The following is a 26,601-nucleotide window of genomic DNA, read 5'->3' as shown; positions in this document are numbered from 1 at the left end:
CGATTACGTCACATCCAGAGGCAGCCCGTAACTTTACAGGAACCTTCCTCGTACTCCACTCTCTCAGTGGAGACACGGCGGTTGAGAGGGCCGAACGAGAGGACGTTCCTGTAGTAGTTCCTGCCCCCCAGATAGTACCAGGAACTTCTTCAGTGGAAACGGGCCTTTACAGCTTAGAGGGAACTCATTCAGCGGCTCCTCTGGCAGCAGCATGGGGTCTCTCCCTCTCCTCTCTCACCATGTGCACATGGAGGTCGGCGTCGTCAAGTGATTTTGTCATAAACCTTTGGTAATGTCAACCTATGTGATGCTTATATGTTAATGTGCAGTAGTTATGGTAGCATAACAGCCTGTCACAGGTCTCAGCGTGATGATTAGAGGAGAGATGGTGGACCATAAAGGTCCAGGTGGAAAAAAACAACTCAGTCATTTTAGGATTTTGCTAAAAGAGCAGGAAATCACCTGTTAATTTATATAAATCCCAGGGTACATTCTTTTGTAATTAGGTACGTTTAAATGTGTAATTTGTAGTAGATTTTATATGTATATATATATATATATTTATTATCATTATATTTTATATTAATATTGTATACAGAATCTGAATTCTATATTCTGAGTTACTGTTGTTTACAAACTAAAAAAATGAGAGTTCATTGAAGACAAATTGTTAGGTTAACATGTAAAACTATATCACTTCTTTTGTTGCAGTCCTACGTTCTTAATAACATATTTTTTACTAATTTGTCATATCGTCAAGTATGGCTGGGCGGTATGACAAAATGTTCATATCACGGTTATAAGAAAAAATCATATGGGTTTCACGGTATATTGCTCAGGTTCGGCCAACTTGAGATGTTGCTGTGTTGTGCTATGGCCTATTCAATTGCCGGAATTTGTTATTTACCTGACAACGCCTGAACGCAACATTCGCTCCGCTCCATTAGTGCTGTGCTCGGTTATAACTGTCTCGGACTCGGGACGGGTCGTCTTCAGTCAGGAAAATGCGGCCTGATCCGTGCTCTAGTGTGCTCACCTGTGTGTGTGTGTGTGTGCGCTTTGTCTGTGTGTGGGTGTGTGCGCATCGGGGCGAAACTCCGCCGTGCGCGATACAGAGGGCAGAGGAGAATTGTAAACGGCGGTGTGCCGCTGCTAGTTGCACATAGGGGAAACACTGCTCTTTTTGGTATGAGTTCTTCTGGGTCATCGTGTACAGTTGCTTTGCTTTCAGGACTCTCTCCGGCAGCCATTCTCGCCTCTAAACTTTTCTATGCTCTCACTCTCACCCGCTCAAGCGTGCCTGTGGTGTGCAGCGTTGAAATGGGTTCCCGCTGAAGCACTTTCCCGCCGCGCACATTCCGGACGTTGTTTGGGCTATTCACCGGTATTGCGGTATATGAAAAATTCCTATCATAACGAAAATAAATACCGGTTTTCGGTACAAACCGGTATACCGCCCAGCCCTATCGTCAAGAATATCGTTATCGCATAAATACCCTGAAATATCCTGATATTATTTCAGGGCCATATCGCCCACCCATTCTGAATGCATAAAACAAGGTGCTTGTCTAATCACTCAACAGTATCTAAAACCCCATCTCACACCTGTCAGAATCAGAATAAGTGTGGCTACGGTTAGTTATTTTTGTAACTTTGCCAAACCCGCAATGAAACAATCACACCCATTTCATACAACCATTAGCCATGTATGCACAGGTGACATAATAGGCAAGGCTTCTTAACATAAACATTTCTTTACTTTTCACATGCACAAACGAGAGCAACATGGTTATAGAATATTTACTGTTTTAATGTTATTTGCTCTTTAATAGAAACTCTACACACATACTTAGCCTCTTGGTTTTATTTTATTTATTTTATTTTTTTTTAAGCGCAATGCCATTTGTGATTTGAATGCAGCGGTTTTTCAGGCACATTCACCTGTTACTGCTGGCACCAGCACACTTATGGCTTTTCACATGTGACAGCAAACTAAAGTTCCGCCCACAAACACTGCAGCTGTATGGTTTCTCTCCTGTATGAACTCTGATGTGTCTCTTCAATGTTCCTTTTTCACTAAAATGTTTCCCACAGAATGAGCAACTGAATGGTTTCTCCCCTGTATGACTTCTCAAGTGTATAACCAATGTCTTCTTCTGACTAAAACTTTTGTTACACATTGAGCAGCTGAATGGTTTCTCTCCTGTATGACTTCTCATATGAGTCTTCAAATTGACCTTTGCACTGAAGCTTTTGTTACAAACAGTGCAGGTGAAAGGTTTTTCTCCTGTATGGCTTCTCATGTGGGCATGCAGATTTCCTTTGCATCCAAATCTTTTATCACAAACTGTGCAACCAAATGGCCTTTTGAGGGTGTGGGGCTTATTGTGATTTAAAGCGCTCTCATTTTTCAGTGTGTCTGAACCTGACTCCTGCTCTGTTGTCTCCTTCCAATCATCAGTACTGTCCTCAGTCTCTGATTCACAACAATATAGAGGTAGCATCTGATGACTGTTGTCAGTTGTTTCCATCTGTTGAGCAGAGCTGCAGGCTGGAGGCTCTGCCTCTCTGCTCGCCTCACTTTGTTTTTGATGATGCTGTGAGGACTGAACATTGTCTTCGTCATCTTCACTCTTCACAGAGACAGCAAAGAATGGGAACTTGGTGATATCATCTTCCTCCAGTCCTTGAAGCTGCTCTCCCTGCTGACTGCTCCACACTTCCTCCTGTTCCTCTTTAATGTGCAGAGGCATTGGGTCCTCCTGCTCCAAACTGGTCCGCCACTCATGCCGCTCTTCCTCTCTGACAATCAGTTTTCGGACATCTAGAATGAAACCAGCCAAAACATTAAACCTAAAAACTGTTGAGGTTTCATATTTAGCCTTAATAACAGTTAACATGAGAAAGACTTAAGTATTTCAAGAGGTAAATCCGTTTAGTGAGGCAGAGATAAAACATAGTCATCTTAGATCTGATGCCAGAACAACTAATAGTTATTTGTAATTTTTCCGTAAAATACAAAAAAAGAAAAAGAAAAAAAGTGATTTTCCACTTGACATGTGTGATAATAATAGCGCGGACCCCCCGCCCCCCCGTTGAAGATCAAGTTTTATTGTCTATATAGTGCCACATCACAACAGAAGTCATTTAAGGTTAACTTTCCTATAGAACCTTGTCCTTTAGCCTTATGTTATTTATCTTATTTACACAACGGCATGTCATTTCTGTCTCTGTATCGCGCACGGCGGAGTTCGGCCCTGATGCGCACACACGCGCGCGCACACACGCACAACACAGCAGCATGTCATGTCCCTTTCTTGGGAATGAGTTCTTTCCCGCTCGCTGCCACGTTGTTTCTGTATAAAGCACGGGGGGGAGGGGTGAGCCCACTCTGAACTACGGGAGCCCAGCAGGGAGCGTTGCACTGTTACCAACGCCTCAGTAAGAAAAGTAGCTATTGGCTGTCCTAAAAGTCGCTAAAAGTCGCTAAATGACGTCATCGCCTAATTTGCATAATTGTCCATATGCATGTAATTGTAATGGCTGCTGTAGGAGAGAGGAATAACATCGTGGGAGAGACAAAAACTGAGTAAAAAACACCCTGAATATGTTTAGAACTACAAATGAACCTTCTTTCAGTGATTTGTATTAGACAAAGAAAATTTTACATTTACATCCCGCCCTGACTGTAAGCCAAGTCAGGATCAGCCAGTGGTCGCTCTGCGCATGCGCGATTCACTTGCAGTCTGGACGTGGAGGGGTTAACAGCTCCTGCTATGACTGCAGCTGGGAGGGAGGACTGGGCTGCCTGTGAGTGCTTCGGGGCGAGAGAGGAGCCCACGGCAGCATCCGCTGCTCGTCGAGAAGAATAAGAACGATACATGCTTTCACGTCAGAGTCTCCAAAAGTCTCCAATAACATCAGAAAAAGTTGCTAGATTTGTTGCTAGTCGCTTTTTTGAAAAAGAGTTGCTAGAGGGGTCTGAAAAGTCGCTAAATATAGCGACAAAGTAGCTAAGTTGGCGACACTGGAGCATCGGTGGCGGATGTTAAAGAGAAACCTGATTTTCATTAAAACAAATCGACCTAAACTGCAAATTCGAATTAATCGATAAAATCGATTTATCGCTCAGCCCTATTTTGATGTAATTAAAGCCTAACCAATATTACATTTTTGTGAATGGTGAACTACATTTCGAGCCAGCAGGTTTGCATCACGGAGTATGTTAAATAACTGACTCAGGGTTACGCTAAACTGGCTTCAAGGCTTACCATGCTAGCGATTTCACTTATCCTGCTTATCCTCAATCAACTCGGAGATCGGGATTAGGCTCAGAGTTTGCTGAGCCCGTTTTCTGGAATAGGGCCCTGGATTTCATCTTCAACTTTTACATTTTTAAACATCAAAGGGTAAGTTTTAAATTTTAAAACTTATCCTTTGATGTTTAAAAGTTAAAAGTTGAAGATGAAATCCAGGGCCCTATGGCCCAGCATCCACCATAAATTTCTAATAATTATTTTATGGTGGATGCTGGGCCATGCATTATTCAGGTAGGCTCAAGGAAAAATATTTGTACCTTTGGGGAAGGTCAAAATAAAATTAAAAACAAAAACAAAAACAAAAAAATTTAAAAAACAAACAAACAAGGAAGTCACTCCTCAGCCAGCCCCTCCTTTGATAAGTAAAGAACAGTCCCTTTGTGCGGATGTCAACGTCTTCAAATGTCTTTGTCAAAATTTAAAGATATTCTGTTTACCATTATACAAGACTAAGACTTGGATCAACAATTCTGTTACTCTTTTGGTACTACCAAATTAACTTAATATGATTCAGTACTTTTCTGCACGTTGAGCCATGCTCTTCTATGTCACTCCATCTTTAAGTCTTACTTTGAGCTTTTATTCTGAAGGACTAAATCATTAACTTCCGAACTGGTAACTTATAATTCAACGCAGCTGCGGGAGGCTAACAGCCTCACATGCTACACTCTGTCGCGTTATTCACATTATTCTGTTAGCCATTTTAAAGCTAGGACTGTGTAAAGCTAAGTTAAAAGTGTTACAGCTGTCACTGTATGAAAGCAGTGAATTCGGCTGAAGGAACTACGGACCTGCTTTGTTTGTGTGGATGTCAGGTTTGACAACATCCTCCAACAGTCTGCGCTGGCGCTCGATCTGTTCTTCGTAGTTTGAGATGGTTTTTTCTAGCAACCTGAAGATGTCTTCTACCGCCACAGTAAGGCGCTGGTTAATAAAAGCTCTCAGCGTTTGAATAGTGGACATTTTTTCACAATCACCGATTAGAGAGCAGTGAACGGTGGGGTTTCCGTTTTTGCCTCCGATAGCTGCCGCTCCGCCCGCTGGGTGACAAGCCTGGAGCCCCTCCTTCACTCCGTCCCTCCCTCTGTCCGCTGCTACAACATCTCTCTCTCTCTCTCTCTCTCTCTCTCTCTCTCTCTCTCTCTCTCTCTCTCTCTCATACACACACACACACACACAGTCTCTCCCTCTCTCTCTCTCTCTCTCTTTAGTTATAGTGTGTGATTTTCCAGTTAGGGACTGTTCTTTACTTGTCAGAGGAGGAGGTGGCTGAGGTGTGACTTTTTAGTTTGTTTGTTTGTTTTCGACCTTCCCCAAAGCTCCAAAGTAACAAATATTTTTGGCTGGACTGCAGAGGCAAGGTTAAGTCAGTTACAATGTCAGAACAGGTGCCACCACCCTTATGAAAGTATAGGTGGAAACAAGACACTGATTGAAATGGAAGTGAATATTACATGTTAAAATGTCGACGTGACTGTGGCCACAACAACAAAATTCCCCCTTTGGTAATCAGTGCTGATATCTGTGAAGCTTAACTCTGATAGTGGCCAACGGCTGCGCAGCTTCCACCAGTCATACTGGATTTCAACTGACCGAAGCTGAAGAGAAGGAGAGGAGGGTTGTGTTTAATCGAGAGAAAGGAAGTTTAAACAGTGGGATTAACTCCAGAAAGCGGGTCCCTTCTGCTGTGGGACTGTGTGTAATTGACCCTTTGCAAAGCCCTGCCTCTTTGCGATGGTCTGTCAGGCTGTGGGAGCTAGCATTGTACCCACACTGTAACTAACTGTACGCCCTGGTGAAATATTAAAACATTTTTGGAAAAACGAAAAAGCAATTCCAGGGTAAGCAGACGGAGGGGTCAATAACATAAGTTTGAAGGATATATCCAGGATGTCATACTGACTCAACTGCCAAAACAGGTTAAAAAGATTTAAATAGGACAGTATAAAAGTGAACCACCACATCACTGGTGATCGGACAGAAGAAAATAAATATAAAGGGAAACTTTGCAGATTCTAAACCGGCTGTGTGGCATCACAGTGTGTGCAGATGAACAGTGTGTGGCTTCTCCCTGTGCCACCGCCAGTGGTCGGACCTCCACCACCAAACTATCGAAGGCAAACACCATTCTTCTGCACACACTGTGATGCCACATACCAAGTTTAATATCTGCAAAGTTTTCCTGCTTCCTTTTACTGGTCCCTCTGGAGCAAGGTTGATCTTTATTATTATTATTTTATGTGTTATAGTCATTAAAAAGCAAAATCAGCATGTGTATACATTCAGTAGGCTATACCTCCTGTGGTTCGATGGCTAACCCTACACATTTCAGGGTTTGATTTTGTTTTTGGAACAGGGAAGAAACGTATATCTTTTTCCAACCTCTCCAGGTAACAACTTTAATTAATAAATGACTGGCGGAAAATGCATGACCCTACCTCCACCATAAATTAGTTATCAGATTTTTAAAACTGACCTTTTGATGTTTGAAAGTTAAAAGTTGAAGATGAAATCCTGGAATTGAAAAAAAGCCTTTGTTTTTCACTCTTGTCGTGCAGGCTGGTTAGTTCATGCAAATAGTTTATTTTTGGCCGAATTTTAATGAGACAATGAGACAGGATAAAGTAATTCTAAAGAAATATAATTTTAAGCTCAGATTTGGTTATGCTTTAATTACTGATGGAAGCTTTCATTGCACATAATGTGTCCCACGACCATTGGAAATGTGAAAATACAATAATAATTTCTGTTTTTGCAGTTTGTGGCTATGATAAATGGTGTAATTTTGGCAATTTTAAGAAAACACACCTTCTAAACCTGCCCAGGTGTGTTTTCTTAAAAAATCTTCGGTGAAATAAATACAAAATACAATCACTTAAATTTGTATGCCCCTCCCCTAAGCCAAAAAAGTCCCTCCCCAGTGCTAAAAGAATTATTTGACATGCCTCCCCCTTTTTGCATCACCCCTCCCCCCTCATAAGTAATTTACAGTCCCTAAGATCAAAGGTGGGAATTTTTTCCTATTTGCTGACATTGTGTAGACAAAATAATCAGCAGGTCAATCAATATTTGAAAATGGTAGTTAGTTACAGCCCTAGTCCCTGGTCATCTGTGTGTCATGTGCTGTGTGTCATGTGCTGTGTGTCATGTGCTGTGTGTTAAGTTCTGTTAATTAAAGCATTTTTTTCCATGAAATGAGAAAATAATATCCACACACTGATGTCTTATACTCAATTATTCTTTTATGGACACAGCCATGTTTCAACGTTTCTGTGAAAACAAGAATATTCATTTGGATCTTTTTAAAATTTATAATTAAAGTAGGAAAATTTGAATATCATTACAGCTAGAGCCAAACCAATGTATCTGCCCAGTCAATTTAAAGGTCTAGCTCCAGTTGTAATAATATTAATATATTGTAGATATATCACTACCTCTGTATATGTTGGCTGATATGGAAGAACAATATGCATTACAGAAATGCCAAACTCGGTTTGAGGTAATCTGGAAACAGTATAACCATCACAAACATGTTTGTCCACCTCCATCAGACAACACTAACAAGTTGTTTTTTAAACTGTAAAACTCAGTAGGCTATGTATCTTGGTCACAACTCTTTAAATACCAATAATACTAATTATAGCTGCTGTACAGCAATGGTAGGGGCCGGGCAGTTTTAGGCAAATTTAAGCAATTCTGAGCAACAAGAGGCAGAATAGGAAGACAACAAGAAAGCTGCCATAACAATGTACATTTTGCATCAGTTGCGGCTTGAACTCTCAACCTCTGACACCAAGGAGCATTTTTCTACCTGACTGAGCTAATTAGCTAGTGATGACTCAATCTGTGGCTTCACAAATAGACTAAGCCAGCCACCAGGATGACAGCAGCTGTCAAGGCAGATTTCAAACTGTAAAATCTTAAAATAGACATCTTGCATCTGGACAGCATGGAGATGTTGTTAATTTGTTTTTAACAATGACTGATTTACTCCATAAGTGAAAAACTGATGTGTAAAGATGCTCTATTCCAATTGACAGCAATGGTTCAATGGACAGAATTCAAAATGCTGTCAAAAATTCAGTTTTTGATATAGAATTCTGATATTTGCCAAACATCATCTACCATGACTCCAAAAATTTGTTATTTTTTCATGAACATTGAAAACTTATTTAGCAAGAATTTGCAAGTATATGTTTACAGTACCGTTTACAGTCAAACATCTTGATGCACTGTAGGCTCAATTTTTGATAAATCAAAAATCTGTGAGGACAATTTGTGGAGGACAGTCTGAAGATGCTCTGTAGCAAGTTTGGTGTCAACTGAGCAAAAATTGAGGGAGGAGATAGGTTTAATAAGTTTTAAAGTTTTTTGAGAAAAAAAACAGAGTGATGGACTTCATAATTTGCAATAAGTTTAATGTGCAAAAGTTTCTCCAGTATTGGGGCTACATTTTGGTGAAAGTTGCGAAGTTGTAGCACAAACGGTCGATTTGTTGTGAATTTTAGAGTTTTGAACTTTAGACACTTGCTGTAGCGCCACCATCAGGACTACTGGCTTGTGTTTGGAGGTGAGCAAATCTGGCATAGGACTGGACCTTTGTGCAAAGTTTGGTGATTTTTTGCACATGGGAAGTAGGATTTCCTTGGAAGAAGAAGAAGAAGAAGAAAGAACGAGCAGGAAAACAAGAGGGTCCTGGCAGGACTGCCTGCCTGGCCCCTCATAATCGAAGGGATCCACATCAAGGCTGTTCGTTTTTACTGTGTGTCAATGTCAAAAAAAAAAGACAAAAAAAAGGAAAATGTTATGTCCTAACGATTTGCATCCAACTTTAATCCAATTGGCCTGATGGTGGCGCTATTATTAACAACCAAAAAGGTGAAAACTTTGAAAGGCCACACCCTTCATATCGTGAGTTCGATTGACTTGAAATTTGAAACACATCTACATTTAAATGTGCTGTACAAAACAAAAATGGACAATGAAGTCTTTTGTATCTTAGGTAGATGTTGTGGTGTGTGGCATTTATGTAGGCTACATACGTGTCCCTATACAAATAAACATTAAAGGCGCTGTATGTAAGAATGTGGCCAAAACGGTTACTGCACTCAAATTCAAAATACTGCCGCGAGTCATGTCCCCCTCCCCTACAGATTCGAGGTTGCTGGACAGCGGCACGCTGGAGACTGATTTGTCTGCCCACGGGCGGCTGCCATGGCAGGGCCGCATTGCCGCGTCCTTGATCTTCAGTTTTCCAGTGGACCGTTCGAGCAAGTCCGGCTTCTCTGCTGCTAACACTGCTGCCGGGATACAGCTGAGGAGGAGCCGGCTGCTAATGCTATGTACCGGGACACTGCTAATGCTGCTGCCAGGATACAGCTGAGGAGACTGCTAATGCTATGTGCCGGGACACTGCTAATGCTGCTGCCAGGATACAGCTGAGGAGACTGCTAATGCTGCTTGCCGTGCTGCTGTAGCTCAGTCGTAACTGTAACTGATGCTGAGACTCTACTGTCTGCGTGACTGGTAGACGGCGGTGGGTGGAGCAACAGGCCAAAACACAAATTCAAAACATAAACATGATTTGCAGACCGTAAAAATTTTTTTTAAATGCGAATATTCTGGCTGTACTATTGTTGTCGGTGAGATCAGTATGTTATATGAACATTATTCCTTCGTCTCTGTGACATATTAGGAGGATTTTATGACTATTTGCTTTAGATTTCTTACATATAGCTCCTTTAAATAAATAAATGGATTTCTCTGAATTTGCACAATGTAAAAAAAAAGAAGCTATGTGACATCTACATTTTGGAGCTTGACTGCATTAATGCCTAATGTAGAATATAGCAATGCAGGACAGAGCTACACAATTCTACTACAAATGAAAAAACGACCAACGAAAAAACCTGCATGAGTAAATAATTATAAATACAGTTAATGTAATGAAAGAAGAAAAAGTCCAGTTTTATTCTCCCTTTCTGCAGCACAGTAATCTGTGCTGCACTGTAATCTGCAGCACAGTCAGCACCTGCTTGGCCTTTATCATTCACTTTGCCTTGCATGTGGAAGCATTTTGTGACCTGTTTTCACCAGCAGGGGGCCCTGTTTACTGTAAGATGTGCTGAGTGCTGTCCTGTGACAGCAGCTGGAATTGACTTCACTTTATCAGCTCCTTTACACAAAGACAAAAGCTCTGGATAAGTTCAGCTCAGTCAATACAATCACACAACTAGAATAGAATGAGGGGCTGTACAAATGATGGGTATATTAAACACTTAAAAGCTAAGGTTTCTGCAACCAAAACAGAGAGGAAAGAAGTAAATGCCTAATGATGCATTTCTAATTCTCTTGGAGTTAATTGTTGGTTTAATTTTCTAATATAAGGCAACAGACGGTATACTTTATATTTGAATTATCATCACAAAGTCACCCCATGCTGCTGTGAGCTGCAGAGATTGAATATGAATGTAAAAGGATTTACACTGTTATAATTCTCGGCGGAAACTGAAAGAAATTTAGTGCAAATGAAAAATGCAGCTGTAATCATCATCAAAACCTAACTGTAATTATGTCTGTAGCAAACAGTAAACTATTCCTCCATGTATTAGAAGCTAAGTTATAACACTGGAATGGGCACATCGAAAGTCCAGAACAGCACAATGATTTAACTGATCTACAAAGATATGCTTTGCTCATTTGGCTCTTGTAAACTCAGTACTTTTGTCCACATCATAATGCTGTTGGAAAAAAGTAAATAACTCTTGTCATTACTGGTTATAACCCAAAGTTTTTTTCCCCTATATGTTTATTGTCATTTTCTTATGTTTGATTATGTTATTGACAACACCAAAGAAACACATCACAACAATACAATAGTTTGAAACTAAAATAACATACATTACACAGTCATACACTCACACACTTTGCTTTCACAGATATCAGGTGCAATACCAATATATCAAAATATTTCCCTACATTTTTTTACAATATCCGATGAGGTAATGTTTCATCCTTTCATAATGTTAATGTCTGGATCCCAGAGCTGAAAAAAGTGTTTCCGCTTGCCCTCACAAATGTAAGTTAGTCTTTCCAGACCAATACACTGATGGGGCTCTTCCAACGTAATACAATATCTCTCCTGGTTTGGAGAGGTCCAAAGTCCAGACGTTTAATGTGTTTCAATGTTTGAAAGAAGGCATATTCTAAGCACATACAGTTTGGCATCTTAGTATTACACATATCTGACAAACATTTTATAACATCTTTCCAGAAGTTTTGAATTTTTGGACATTCCCATTGACCGCGAAATAGAATACTTGTCACATTAAAGCACTTAGTACCATTATCAGTAATGTTAGCAGACATATGATTAAGTTTGAATGAATGAATGATTTTTTTTTTATTTCAGTTAGATACATCTGGAGAAATAAAGATAATTTCACACAAATTTTTCTCACAGTCAACAACCAAAAAGCAACAGGCTTATTTTTGTATCTACCAAAAGATAACCCAGAATGCCAACAATAATAAAGACAGGAAATAAATAGATTTAAATATAAATACAGTATACTGTAACTTATAATCCTCAATTATTTTACATTTTAAGGCTTTTTTAAAATCCAACAGAGAGCAACACAGTTTGAAATCACTGAGTCCATTCCATAGTTTGACTCCCAAAACTGAAACACATCTGTATTTTACATTTGTTCTCACTTTACATGTTTCATAAATATCACCTGAACAAAATAAATTTGTATCATCAGCAAATGTTACAGATTTCAACATATTAGATACCGTTCAAATATCATTTAAATAAAGTAGAAATAACTTAGGTCCCAATATCGAACCTTGTGGAACACCACAGGTTACTCTTCTAAGATGTGATTCAGTATTATTGATTTTTACATACTGAAAGCCTTTATTTGAATAACTTCTTAACAAAAGCTGTGTAACACCTCTTAGTTTTCACATTTTTGAAGAAGTAGGGAATGATCAATTGTATCAAACGCTTTATGTTAATTAATAAATACACCTATAGTATGCTGTTTCTTATCTACTGCTGATGCTTTATTTCTACAAAGTCCATCACTGCTAAAGATGTTGATTTCTCAAGTTGTCAAGTCTTTTTACAGACAGTTTTTCAAGTATTTTAGAAAACTGAGGTAGCAGAGACACAGGTCTATAATTTGATACAATATGCTTATCACCATTTTTATGGATTGGAACCTCCTTGGCAATTTTCATTTTATCAGGAAAAGTTCCTGTAAGAAAAAGGATTTATGACATATATAAGTAAATGGTTTGACAGGAGTTATGTACATTTGCATTAATCATTAATTTAAACCTTGTATTTATTGTCTGTTTTTGTGCTTTTAAGCAAGCCACATTCCAATCTCGCATATTAATATCTCCTTTTATATCAATTTTCCAGGGATTGAGTTTGTCTAAAGTTGATTCTGTACTATATGCCACTAATGTGCTTTAATATTTAAATACAAGGCCATTCCCTTCCAAATTTGTGAGTGTTATTTCCTTCAGTTTTTATGTGGTGGTGGTTTACTCATTGTTTGTTTAAATTTTGATGACATGTAGCTTTTTGAATGTAGGTATTTAAAGAAATGTTTATACCATAAACTAAATCCTTCATCATTTTTACCAGGTGCAAACTGTTCCTTACCCCAAATAGGAGTAAACTGACACAACACTGGCATATCACCTACATGTTTAGTGAAAAAATAATCTCTCTCTTTTTTTTTGTTCTGTAGAGCACACTGTTAGAAACTGGCTTTTTTCTCTTTTTGTCTTTTTTGTATCTCTTGTTAAAACAAAATGACTATATTGATTTCTGCCATAACTGGACACTATGAAGTGTATTATTTTATTATAGACTACTCTAAAAAATTAAATGAACACTTAAATCACACATCAGTTATTGATGAATGAATTATTTAAGTTGAAAATCTTTACTGATGTACACTACATAATTTGTTGAGATCAAAATGACGAAACAACAGTCAGTAGAAACCAGTCATCAACCCATTGAGGGCTGGATTGAAAATTACACTGAAAATCAAAGTTAAAAATTGAAATCACAGGCTAATCCAAATTGCATGATTTTTATCACAGCAACTCATAATGTCACTCAGTAGTGTGTACGGCCTCTACGTGCCTACTGGCTTGATGCCCTTCTACGGTGCTGTCCAGCTCTCCTTTTATAACGGCCGGTCTCCTGGTGTCTCCTCCATGCTCTTGAGACTGTGCTGGGAGTAATGGCAAACCTTCTTGCGACCGCACGTATGGTTGTGTCTGTCTGTGGCCACCACACGCAAAACCATTCTCTTTTTGGAGGTTTTCTTGCTTTCGCCTTTCCATTGCACCTGTTGTCACTTTGATATGCACCAAAGCAGGTGAAACTGATTCACAATCACTTTTGTCCAATCTGTTTGTATTCTTTGAAGCTCTATTCACTAGCAAGGACCATGCCACAACAATATGTTGTTTAAATGTTTAATTGTAGTTCAGGAGGTGTTAGTTGTTGAGGACTGGAGAATGGATTTAAGTGGGGGTTGAAGGTGGAAGAGGGATGTCTTCTGTGAAGCTGATCTGGCAGGATGTACTGGAGATAGAGACTCAGTGTGGGCGTTCCGTCTTAAGTGTTTTTTCCACCCGAGCTGATTACAGGCCTCCAAAAGAGTCAGATTTAAAGTGAACTGAGTTGAACGTGGATCGTTAAGATTGTTGCAGATGTAGGAGCAATATTCCTGAGATGACCAGTGGCCAAGGATCTGGATTGTTTGATCTGAGATGCCCAGGCAGGCTGCTGTGAATGCTGCACCAATGCGGATAGAATGGCTTGAGTGGTATTTTGAAGATATGACTAAAATGCAGAGGACTTTTTGAGATGTTTCTGTAACCAGAATAGAGTGGCCTTTTTTCCTGTTTTGGTGAGAGAGAGTGGGTATTGAGATGATGCGTTGACTGCATACCCAGAGCTGATGTATTTGGTCAGTGGCTTGTATGGGCTGAGATAGGAGTCGAGGCGTTAAATGTAGATAGGAGAAGCAACTCCCAGGTGGTCTGTTTTGCTCCTTTGGAGCGTTAATATGAGGGGGTCAGAAGTGTGAATGGTGATGTCAGATAGACTGGGATAGTAAAGATTGTAGGCAGATGAAGCTGAGGCAACTTTGGAGCACCTTAGGAAGCCAACGAAAGCCAGCAGAAACATGGCTCCTAGGTTTAAGTTGACCACAGGGAATATGTAGCTTGAGCGTAGAGAATGAATACAGAGGCTGAGAAGGTCAGAGGTGAGTGGCAAGCATCTAGCTGTAAGAGTGGGCTCCTGTTTATGCAAGCCTTTGATCAGCATTGTGACACCAGAATGAGAGATAGAGGGACAATGGTGCCCTGTGATTAGTTTGATAAGAAGTTGATACCAGCTAGGTAGGTCTGGATGGTGTTTGACTGGATTTTTTTATTCTAATGAGCATGGGTATAAAGTTGCATATGGACATGACATGGCATCCAGAGAGGGAAGTGACAGCTGCTAAGTGACGTGATATGCCTTGAAGCAATTCCAGGCAGTTAAGTAGGCTGAGAGAGTGCTTGGGGCGAGGCTGTTAAGGATGGCTTCTTGTGAACTGTTAGAGAGGTTTCTTAGCTGTGGAGCTAGTTGAATGTTGTGGCTGTCATGGGTCCTCCCAAGGAAGGATCCTGCAGAGGCAAGGCAAGAGTCCTCCCTAGCATTCAGTGAACACACATTGGAACAGGCTAACAAGTGTCCCCACGTGATTATCCCCGCGTCATTATCCCTCCGCAGACTGAGGGGGTTTCAGTTACTCTGATCATTTCATGCATTCCGTCAGTCATCTTGGTTTTGAGAGATTTGTGTTGCACTTACAATACCTAGCCCCTGGGTGGCAGTGTGTGGTATGATCTACTAGGGTCCACTGTGGTGGCTAATATGCAACAATACCATAAAAAAACCTTGCATATACAAGAAAATGGCTTTTAAATAGCTGCCAATTGTTGCGACCACTGTGTGTAAAATGGTTAACTTGTGCACTGTAATTTAGTAACTGTAACTTTTTTGTGTATTCTTACATTGTTGGCTGCTGCAGTCAGCCTTCAATCCCGCTCGTTCTTTGATGTTGGTTTGGTGTGTCTGGGCCTTTACAGATAGATAAAGCCAGCTCTGTAATATATTCCATGTCTGAAACAACACACTCTCACTCACATACAGTAATGTCACTTGGTCTTGGACTTTCCACCTCGATGTGCAAGGTAGCCAGGGTGCATCTGTTGACGTTCTGGGATGCTGTGTCAGCCTCAGCCTGTTACATGCATTATGTCTTTTCAAAATACACTTCTGTTTTCGCAGGAAATGTACAGTTTGCATACATTCTCTCTCAAAATAAACATACTATGTCGGTATAACATTGGGAATTGATGTTTTTTTCCTCCAACAACACACGCACATGGTTACGTTTAGCCAACAAACACACATAGTTACATTTAACCAACAAAAGTACGTGGTTACATTTCCCAACAAACATACGTGGTTACGTATAACCAGCAAATGCACAAGATTACGCATACCCAACACACACATGTGGCTTTGTTTATGCAGCACATGCATGTAGTTAAGTTTAGCCAACACACACACGGTTACGTTTACCCAACAAACATCCATGGTTTATGTCTAGCCAACAAACGCACATGGTTACGTTTAGCCAGCAAATGCAAACCCATCTACCAGATCTCCCACCCGCTCTACTCTGACTTTTCACTCCCTTAACGACATTGTTGTCTGGCCGCGTTTCCCCCCGACACACCGTTGAACGCTGTTACACACTGTTGGAGCCCAGCCATGTATTATGCCAACCAGAAAGGACAGCCTATTTCAGCGGTGTCTGACGCAGAACTCACTGCCCAAGCGCCAGTGTTTGACTTCTTTGGAATGAGTCTGGCTCTGTAAAACCAGGGGGAGCTGCAGATTCAGGTGATTTGTCTGTGTGGGTTCATCAGTAAAACGTGTTCTTTTATTATTCCCTTATTGGGTGGACATTACTTACTTACTTGTAACATGAGGTAAAGGAAAAGAGATTTTTGAAAAATATAAATATATTTTTTACCACTTTTACACAGTCTGCTGATCCAGATGATTCAGTTCAGGGACTTTAGGGACTGTTAATATTGGTAGTATATTGTGAAGCTTTGCTGCTGGTTGTCTACCAGCAATTCCCTGAAGTGTAACCCTCAGAAACACACATCAGTAGCCACAGAATGAACTTTATCTCATAGAATTTTTAGTAGGGATGCACTGATTGTGTTGGTTATCTGTGGTCGGATTTGGAGAACAATATCCAGCTGCTGACTCGGAACGATTCTGGCATGACATAAGAGGACAACGGGTGCCATTCCCATGCATAATTTGTTTTCATGTTTGCTTTCAGTGAGCGACTGTTTAGCTCTACATCTCACATCATGACGGAAAAGATAAAAAGACTAAGCTGCAACAAGGCAGAGATACTGACCTATCTTTGTAAAGATAAACATGCATCTTACCAAGTATGAGACTCCCTTTATCATTAATATTAGAGGGGGCATACTGTATGATCATTTTTGTTTCATAAATGTTTATGATTGGATTTGTGCTCATTCAAAGACAGTATAATGAAGAGTTAAATGTCTTTTAAATAGTTCAGTTATTAGGAATAAAGAATAACAAAAACAAAATAAACAACAACTACAACAACAAAAACCAGTATCAGCCTTGGCTACGGGCCAAATTGTTATTTGAAGCATGAGAATCAGCACTGCCAGAATTTAACAATAGGTGCATCCTTAATTTTTAGTTGTTGTTTTGCCAAATCAAACTGTAATTCTCACCTTTGTTAACTTCCTGACAGCAATCAGTGCTCTTGTTGAGGGAAAAGCTTTTTGTCTACATGCACTTCTCCTTTAAACAATAAAAAGTGACTTGGCAGGAGATTGTGAATAGTGTTCTGTGGTCCTGCAGCCTCTTTAATGGCTGACCAGCCAACAGAAGCAGTAAATTTCACTAATGACTTTCCAATGGTCTTTAATTCTCCATTTAGGAGGAGAGGAAATGTCAGGGCCGATGGAAAGGTTAATGTGTCTTTCACCCACTAATAAACATGCTTTGATCAAAGAACAATGCAATTAAAAGCTTTCTTTTATTCAGTGGACATACACGCTCTCGCATATGCATATCCACACACACATACACATATGCACAGATATCATGAGGATTTCCCAATTAGATTTTCCATTTTGAACTAAATGGATAGTTAATGAAATTGTCTTTTACAAACAGTCTGATTTTCAGAGCCAGAGAGGGTGATGAAAATGCAGAGAGAAAATCTTTCTGATTGGTCCGAAAATGTAATATATTTAATTACAACAATTTAAGTACATCAGATTAAAGAGCTGATATCAAAGACTGGCCACAAAACAAAATGATCATAACAAAATAACTGCAAACTGATGAAGGGGCTGATGATGATATTGAATACTAGATCATACTGTCTCTGCAGCTTCTTTAGAAAAAGAAGCTCAATGTAAACTGTAGTTGTTGTATTCCGTGAAGATATTAAAACATATTAGTAACGTATTTATAAGTAATGTATTTTGTACCTTCCCAGGCTCAGGGCTTTGGCCAGGGTTATAGAAAAACTGAGGCCCTAAGCCCTGTGTCACCTCATAATGATGTTTCATATGTGCATCAAAATATCTGTGAGCCCACACGCTGGCAGGGTCTTGACACACGTCCTTGCAGGTTCACAATGCATTTAGATATGTCCGATATTTCAGCCTCAACTCTCTAGAGAAGTAGCAATTTTAAGACATTCCAATGCATTCTTATCTCAACTCGTCAACTACTGCCGCTTTGTCAGAGGACCTAAATATGAAGAACATTATTTGTCATTATATCAGAAAGCATACAACGAAACTGCAAACTCCCCGCTGTGCACAATATACATAAATAAAATAATAATACACGTAAAATAAATAGATAATATATAAATTAGTCTTTTAAAGCAAGGCACAACAATAACAAAATGAACACATTAATAATAAAATAGTGCAATATATAGGGGGTAAATGTGGTAGGGTGATGTGGCTCTGAATCAGTCGCACATGATTGTGTGTAATTGATTCAACTGCACAACAGCACTTGGGTAGAAGGTGTTCCTTAGTCTAGTCATGCAGGTTTTTATTGTTCTGTAGTACTTCTGAAAGGGCAGAGTTACAAACAGAAGATGTCCAGGGTGAGATGCATCTTTCAGAATGTTTAGTGTTCTATTCATACAGCGAGTATTGTAAATGTTTGCCAGGGTGGGAAGCTGTGCGTTGATGATTTTTGCAAACCAACTGAGAGAGCTCAAAGCCTCTGCACTACTGCGTAGCACCATAGTGGGAGTGCCATAGTGTTTAAACGTCATAACATCACGTACCCTACTGGGTCAGGATGTTCTAGGACTGCATGTCAGTTTACTTGCATTGTGTCTTTTGCTCCATTGCTGCTTGTTAAATACATCTGTTTTTTTGTATGTTTTTTTCAAAAATAAGTTTACAGGTAAAACACCTAATTTTCATGTTTATCTTTTATAAGTTTAGGCAACAAAAGCATGTGGTTAGGTGTGGAATAAAACATCATGGTTTGGCTTAAAATAAGTTTGTTTTTACTAATGAAATGAAATGTCACGTGACATGCATCACTACCGTAGCATGCTACACATAGTTGCACATTACATTGTTACTAAAATAACTTAATTGAGTGCTGGTTTTACACAGGAAACAGGATTTGGCCCAGCTGCAGAAAATGTTCACATTATTTGAATAAAAAAATATATGCTTTGTACTAGTAGGTTTAGTACAACAATAATGTTCTTTTGAGAGAGAGAGGTGGGAGAGAGATTTTCTATTGTAAGGACTCTAGAAACCCATTTTCACTGAGACATATTGAAGTGAGAGGTAAAGAGTCCAAGCCCAATCGTGATAGATAGATAGATTGTCAAGGGCTCTATTGCTAATGCAAACAGTAGAGGAGATAGGGGACATCCCTGTCGCGTGCCACAAGATAAAGTGAAAAAAGTGGATTGAATACCATTGGTGGAAATGCTGGCTTGTGGAACAGTATAGAGAAGGTGTATCCATTAAATAAATACCTTACTAAGCCCAAATTTATGTAGTACAGTAAACAAATAGTCCCATTAGACCCTGTCGAATACTTTCTTGGTGTTGACTGAGATCACAACTTCAGGGGTTGTTGTGTGGTTTTTGGAGTAAATAATATTTAAGAGGGTATGGGTACTATAAAAACAGTTTGTTCATTTGAAATAATGGATGGGAGAATATTTTCTAAACGATGGGCTAAAGCTTTAGCTAGGATCTTAGCGTCCACATTTATTAATGAAAGAGGCCTGAAGGAACTGCAGAGATTTGGATATTTGTCTTTTTTTAAGCTGGTACTCAACACTGATGATTTGCTGCTGTATGTCTCAGACTCAAATCACTCCATACCAGCAATTTTATCTTTTTTTCAGAGTTTTGGCCGATTCTCTGGTTATAAAGTAAATATTTCTAAATGTGAATGTAATCCTATCAATGCTCCAGCACTAGAACTTAAACAGCCTGATGTCCCCTTTAGACTGAGCCCCTCTGGCTTTAAGTACCTTGGGATACATGTAACCAGAACATTACCTTCTCTTTATTCTGCTAATTTTCCCCCTTTATTGTCAAAAATTAAATCTGACTTTCAAAGATGGGGAAGCTTACCTCTATCCCTGATTGGAAGAATTAACACGGTTAAAATGAATATCCTGCCCAAATTTCTATTTCTGTTCCAATCTCTCCCCTTCTTCCTGCCAAATAGTTTTTTCAAAGTTATTGATCAAACTATTTCCTGCTTTTCATGGGCTGGAAAATCCCTCAGAATTCGTAAATCCATACTCCAAAAATGCAAATTCTATGGTGCATTGTCTCTCTCAAATTTCCAACTGTATTATTGGGCAGCACACATCCACAAAATCTTGTTCTGGTTTAAATCAACATATCTGTTATGGTCTAAATTAGAGGCACAGTCTTGTCTTTCATCTTAACTCATAGCTCTGATTACCTCTGCTATTCCAACCAAACCCTCTGGCTTAACAAACAACCAAGTTGTAACTTCCACCCTCAAAATCTGGTACCAGTTCCAGAAGCACTTAGGACTCACCTCAGTATCTTCCCTAACTCCTTTACTGAGGAATCATTTATTCCAACCCACATTTACAGACCCCACTTTCTCTGCATGGCACAATAAAGGCCTGAACGCTTTTAAAGACCTGTATAGGGATGTTTTTTTTCGTAGCTTTGCAGACTTATCAAGTGAGTTTCACCTCCCACCGTCTCATCTCTTCCGCTACTTTCAAACTATACTTTGCATAAAATCCTTGTTTCCTTCCTTTCCCTCTGTACCTCAGAGTCAACTGTTGGACGAGTTTCTCTGTTTTGACTCCTTTCAAAAGTCACTTATTTCAAAAGTATATGGCATTCTCCTCTCCTATAACAGTGCACCTGTTACCAATGTCAAGGTCGCCTGGGAACATGAACTTTGGTTGAACTTGGAGGATTCCTGGTGGGATGCTGCCCTTAATAAAATCCACACAAGTTCAATTTACGCTCATCTCAGACTCATACAATCTAAGGTACTTTTCAGGATCCACTTCTCCAAAGCTCGATTGTTTCAAATTTACCCTAACATCACCGACAATTGCGAATAATGCAGTGGTCCTCCATGTAATTTATCCCACTTTTTTTTTTCTTGTCCATTATTGTCCTGTTTTGGATAAAACGACTTCCATACTATGTCAGAAATTCTCTCAATAAATATAAATGTCTCTCCCCATATTGCCATTTTTGGGTTTCCCGAGGACTATAACCGATACACCCCCCAACAATTAGAAGTTCTAGCTTTTACTTCTTTACTGGCAAGACGCCATCTTCTTCTCCACTGGAAGTCTACTACAGCTCCCTCCAGCACTCAGTGGCTCAGTGATATCATGTCCTTTCTAAAGATAGATGTTAATCACTCAATCAGAGCTAAATCAGATCAGTTTTACAATAAGTGGCAGTCCTTTCTTACATATTTTAACTCTCTTCAATCCCTGTCTCCCGACTGACGGACCCCGCCCCACTCTTTTTTATTCTCCTTGGATTTTGTGTTTTGAATTTGTTTTATTTATTTATTTACTAATTCTCTTTAAAGGTTTTTTGTTTGTTTGTTTTTCTTTTGTCCTGGTTTAGCATGATTGGTATGATTGCATCTCTCAAACGTACAACATATATTTTGTTGTTTTCAGTCATTTGTCTGTCTGTTGTTGGTCTGACTCTTGTCCATCAGAATTTATAGCACTTTTTTTTTTATATATTATTATTATTATTATTATTATTGTTATCACTATAATTATTGTGCTTGAGAAAAAAAATGGTGACACTCATTGTTGTACTGACACCACTCTGTTTTACCATGTGCTACACCTTTAATAAAAATATCAATAAAAAAAAGCCATGGGTTGATTGGGAGGCAATGGGCCCCTGGGCACAGATATGCAAAAAAGGCCCCACCACCTTTCCTACAAAGCAGTGAGACACACAGACTTTGTGGTGGTTTTGCCTCTTTTTTTGTTGGTGTTGTTGTTGTCATTATGTGTCCTTTTGTAATTTTGTGTTTCTTTGCGGCCAATTTCTGTCTTTTTTTAAATTGTTCTGTGTCTCTTTGAAGCAATTTCTGTCTTCTTTGATTGTTTTGTGTCTCTTTAAGGCTATTTCTGTCTTTTTTGGTTGTTTTGTGTTTCTTTTTGGTCAATTCCTTTAGGTTTTTTTTGGTCCTTTGTATCTCTGTGGTCAATTTCTGTCTTTTTTGTTGTTGTTTTGTGTCTCTTTGAGCCAATTTTGTGTCCATCCTTTTTCAAAATCAAGCTTTTACTTTGGGCCCCTGGGCCTGTGCCCAGTAGGCCTGTACAATAATCAAACAAATATACGGACATTATACTAGTATTATTGTCCATAAGGCCAAGCACCTAACTTTGCTGTTCTTTGACTTCAGTTGTCCTAACCCTGTAATGCTTTGTTGCGGGCCGGGGCCAGAATGAGAGGAAGGAGAATGTGTTGCTACTGCTGACAACAGACAGAGGCAAGCTGCTGAGCTGTTCCACATCAACTGAAGCATGCCATTTATTCCCTCGTAATACAGTACACACACACACACACACACACACACACACACACACACACGGCACACACACAAGGCACACACACAGGAACCCTGAACACAAACAGAACACCAACAGAGGGACTGCTGGAGCAGCTGGAGGCCCACTGACCCAGAGAGAGAAGACACAACACAGAGTCAGTGGAGAGCTGGAGTGTGCCAACACACACAGTCGTTGTAACAGTCTCAATCTGCCATCATCTTCATCTGTTTTTTTTTTTTGGGGGGGGGGGGGGGGGGGTCAGATAGCCATCTGATGTTTGGGTCAGAGAGGGCAACAGGAAGCCAGTACTTTAACAATACACAGGTTCAGCATCTAGAAAGTCATATTTCAATCTGCTCTTTCCACATTCTTACATTCACTGCCATTATGGTTTACAATCACAGTTTACACAAGTACATTGCACTAGCGGGACTAATATTAAATTGTTAAAAACAAAAATGAAAGCCGTCTGAATGTAGTCTAACTTTTAAACTTAAAATGTAGTGAGTCTCCTCAGTAGAGGGGGGACAGAGAGCAGGCTGAATGACTGATACTGATGTCTGTGTTCTTCATGCATATGTAATGTTACTTTTTTCACTCAGTATTGTGATGTCAGGAATAATATTTATTTTATTGACATGTTAGGTTTGTTTCCAGTGAGATATTATTGAGTTTATATAATGACTTTGCTGTTGTAAACATGACTGTTGTTGCCACAGACTCTATAAAACTATGTCCTATGTATTTTCCTAAACACGGAAAATGTCAGGAGATGTGTGTGTGTGTGTGTGTGTGTGTGTGTGTGTGTGTGTGTGTGTGTGTGTGTGTGTGTGCGTGCGTGTGTGTGTGTGTGTGTGTGTGTGTGTGTGTGTGTGTGTTACTGTACTGTAGTTACTGTTACTGTGAGCTATCAATGCACAGTTACTGCACATTGATTGCTCTTTCTGCATTATGTGATGTTTTTCAGTCAGAGTCAGAGATTCAAATGTGGAATGATAAAAATGAATTTTCATTTGTTTAAAATGGGTCATTACCAAAAGCTAAAAAAGAATGAAGAAGTTTTCAGTAGGTTGCTTGCTGCTGAAAATGTCTGGCACATCAACATTTCCTGGTTTTAAAATCCGGCCCAGTTGAATGTGTAATGGAATAGCCCTGGTTCAGAGTATTTAAACTTGATGGCTGCATGAGAGAACATCAGCAATGGTAATGTGTGGAATGACACTGAAATCTCATAATTTGGTGTTATATGTTTTACAAATTGCAGAGGGGAAATATGATGTGGCTGAGGCATATAAAAAAGATTTCAGTAAAAAGATTATTTTTGGCTTTAATCACTGGCTACGTCCATTATTCTGTACAGTTTATGGTTTAAATCTGTCTAAGAGGTAAACATTCCCTCTGTCTTGTCTCTGTGGGCCTTGCCCAAACTGGCAAGAGTACCCAACTGCAGGCAAGATGGCGGACAAGGGCGCCGCCATATATCCAGTCCATACTGGAAGTCCATAGCGGAAGTCCATTCCGGAAGTTAATCTTCTTCGTGTTTACATATTGGAAGCCCATACTGAAAGTTGTATACATACCGTAAGTCCATGCCGGAAGTCTTTTTGTTTGTTTGTTTGTTTTTTCCCCCCCAGAAGTCAGCCTTTTTTATATTATTTATTTTAGCTATACATTTACAAACTTTGAAGCAGTCAACAATTATACATATCTATCTATCTATCTATCTATCTATATATTATAAAAGAAAATGCAGAAAATCAGCAAACACATGAATTTTAGCTGGATTAATTTTTAACAAAGATAAGGTGAGCACTTTTATTTATTGGGCTACAGTTGCAACATGCAGATTACTATCAGGTCATTCAAAACAACTGAAAACCATGGACACAGCAAATGTCATACTTACTCTTACATCAGTATGGTTAATTGTAACTATTTAACTATTAAATGAACGTAATAATTAGATTGTCATATTGTCAGATGTATTCTATTATAATTCAGGAATACATGTAAACACAATATTACACTATTGTACTGGCAACATAAAGAAGCAGACTTGGAGTTCTCCTTTCCGTGAACAAGTTTTTATTCCAGATATCCATATCAATCTCAAAAGTAGAAAAAACAAAGAAAATAAAATGGAAAAAACAGTAAAATAATTTATTTATTTGGTCTATAAAATGTAAGAAAATGGTATGAAATGTCAACCACTGTTCCACAAATCCCAAGATCCCAAGATGCAGCCTAAAATGTCCTGTTTTGTCCCAAACAAATATCATTAAACATTACTGTTACATGTAGAAGTATATGATCTCAAACAGACACTTCTCATCAACATACCATCGAAATGAACTGCATTTTCCGTATGGTTTTTCAGGTGCCGCTGGATCGCGCTCTCATTTTTGGTTTTAAATTTGGGGCAGAAAGGACACCCAAAAGGTTGAAAGGGTTGTGTGCCCCAGACTGGCTTCGTCACTCAAAATAGAGGGGTGCATCTGAAAAAAAGGAGAAGTCAGTCAACATTGATATCTTGAAAACATACTGAACATCAACTATATTTTACCGATCTAAAGGAGTCATGGTGGAGGAGGCACTACAGCTATTTATGTATCCACATGTGTATGTGTATTAGTGCTCTGCATTACTAAAACATAATACAAATGTATTTTTGCAGACACCCGGGGCTATGTATACGTTATTTATCTGACCCGGTTAACCCTCGTAGGTCTCTCATGTCGTATACGAAAAAAAAAGATGTATAGAACTTGATTGAGCAGTACAGAGTTGAGGTTATACAAGCATTAATACACAAGGAGACCAGGCGAACCAAAAATTGGGGGAAAAAATGGCTTGTGTGCAATGAGTGTATGCACAGATGCAGGGCTGCCCCTGACCAAATTGGGGCCCTAAGCGAAATTTTATTTGGAGGCCCCCATCCCAAATGTATCATAGGTACAAGATGACAGTACAACAACTTGCCATTTAACTTGACAACCTTTATTGGCAATAACAAATGTACTGTAGATACAGTAGTTTGGCTGTATGAGTCAAATAAAATAAAAAATTCAACCTGAAATAAAAGCCATCAATTACTCATCAAAAGAAAGTAACTTCCACCACCTCAATCCCCCACCCTTGATTAAACACTGAAAATAAAATAAAAGAGGGGGACAGGTTTTTCCTATTTAATCTTATTTTGTTATATTTCTCCCTCTCCCCTCTCTGGAGGCGTCCGATCTCCCTCAGCCCTCCGCCTCTCCCACCTTAATTAAACACTGAAAACAGAAATAAAATACAGAGACATTCTTTTCTATTTTCATCTTATTTAGCTATATTTCTCCCTCTCCCCTCTCTGGGAGCATCCGACCTCCCGGCCCCGCACATACCCCCGAGGCTCGGGTCTCCCCCTCCGTGGAGCCCGCCCGACCTCCCGTCCCCGCACATACTCCTGAGGCTCTTTTGGACGACATGTCGACAACTCTTCACCTGCTGCAGCTCTGCAAGTGCCTGCTGGCGCACACCTCTGATTGTTCAGATGTCCAGTGCTGTCAATCATTGCAGCGACACATGGATGGTCAGGTCTCTTCTCTCCTTCCTCGAGCTGATTCTACGCGCGCCTCACGGTAGCGCATGTGCACATCCATTGCGCATATGCGCAAATGCGTCCCCTCGCGCAAAATGTGGTCCCCCATGGAAGATGAGGCCCTACGCACAGCGCGTGTTCTGCGTTTAGGGAGGGGCGGCCCTGCACAGATGTTTTACACCACAGCATGCCAAAAAGCATATGTCTGCTTTTCTGATTAAAAATGACAGTTGAAAAATGTTTGGGTAAAATGACACATTGTCAGAGGGGTTTTATTTTGGAACAGAAACACAAAATGTTGATTAAAAAGAAATATTTATATTTTTGGTAAAACTACATAATACGGCCCGCGTCCTCACTTACCACCTACTTTACCTCAACTTCCACAGATGTGCAGTGTAACTCCCGCTCACTTCCCGCACGTATTTCCCTGTGT

General features: G+C 39.6%; 1 protein-coding gene across 1 annotated transcript; it reads right to left on the bottom strand.

Moving 5' to 3' along the window:
- Positions 1–1,808: 1,808 nt before the first annotated feature.
- LOC126407415 (zinc finger protein 32-like) lies at positions 1,809–5,382 on the bottom strand. Its single transcript, XM_050072285.1, has 2 exons — positions 5,111–5,382; positions 1,809–2,824 (listed from the first exon to the last, which is right to left on the bottom strand). The coding sequence occupies exons 1-2, from the start codon at positions 5,280–5,282 to the stop codon at positions 1,938–1,940; spliced, it is 1,059 nt and encodes a 352-aa protein (XP_049928242.1). The 5' UTR covers positions 5,283–5,382; the 3' UTR covers positions 1,809–1,937.
- Between the last annotated feature and the right edge of the window lie 21,219 nt (positions 5,383–26,601).

Source organism: Epinephelus moara, chromosome 20 (assembly GCF_006386435.1).
Source record: "Epinephelus moara isolate mb chromosome 20, YSFRI_EMoa_1.0, whole genome shotgun sequence".
Classification (NCBI taxonomy): domain Eukaryota; kingdom Metazoa; phylum Chordata; class Actinopteri; order Perciformes; family Serranidae; genus Epinephelus; species Epinephelus moara.
The sequence above is the reverse complement of the archived record's forward strand: the minus strand, read 5'-3'. Positions and strand labels throughout refer to the sequence as shown.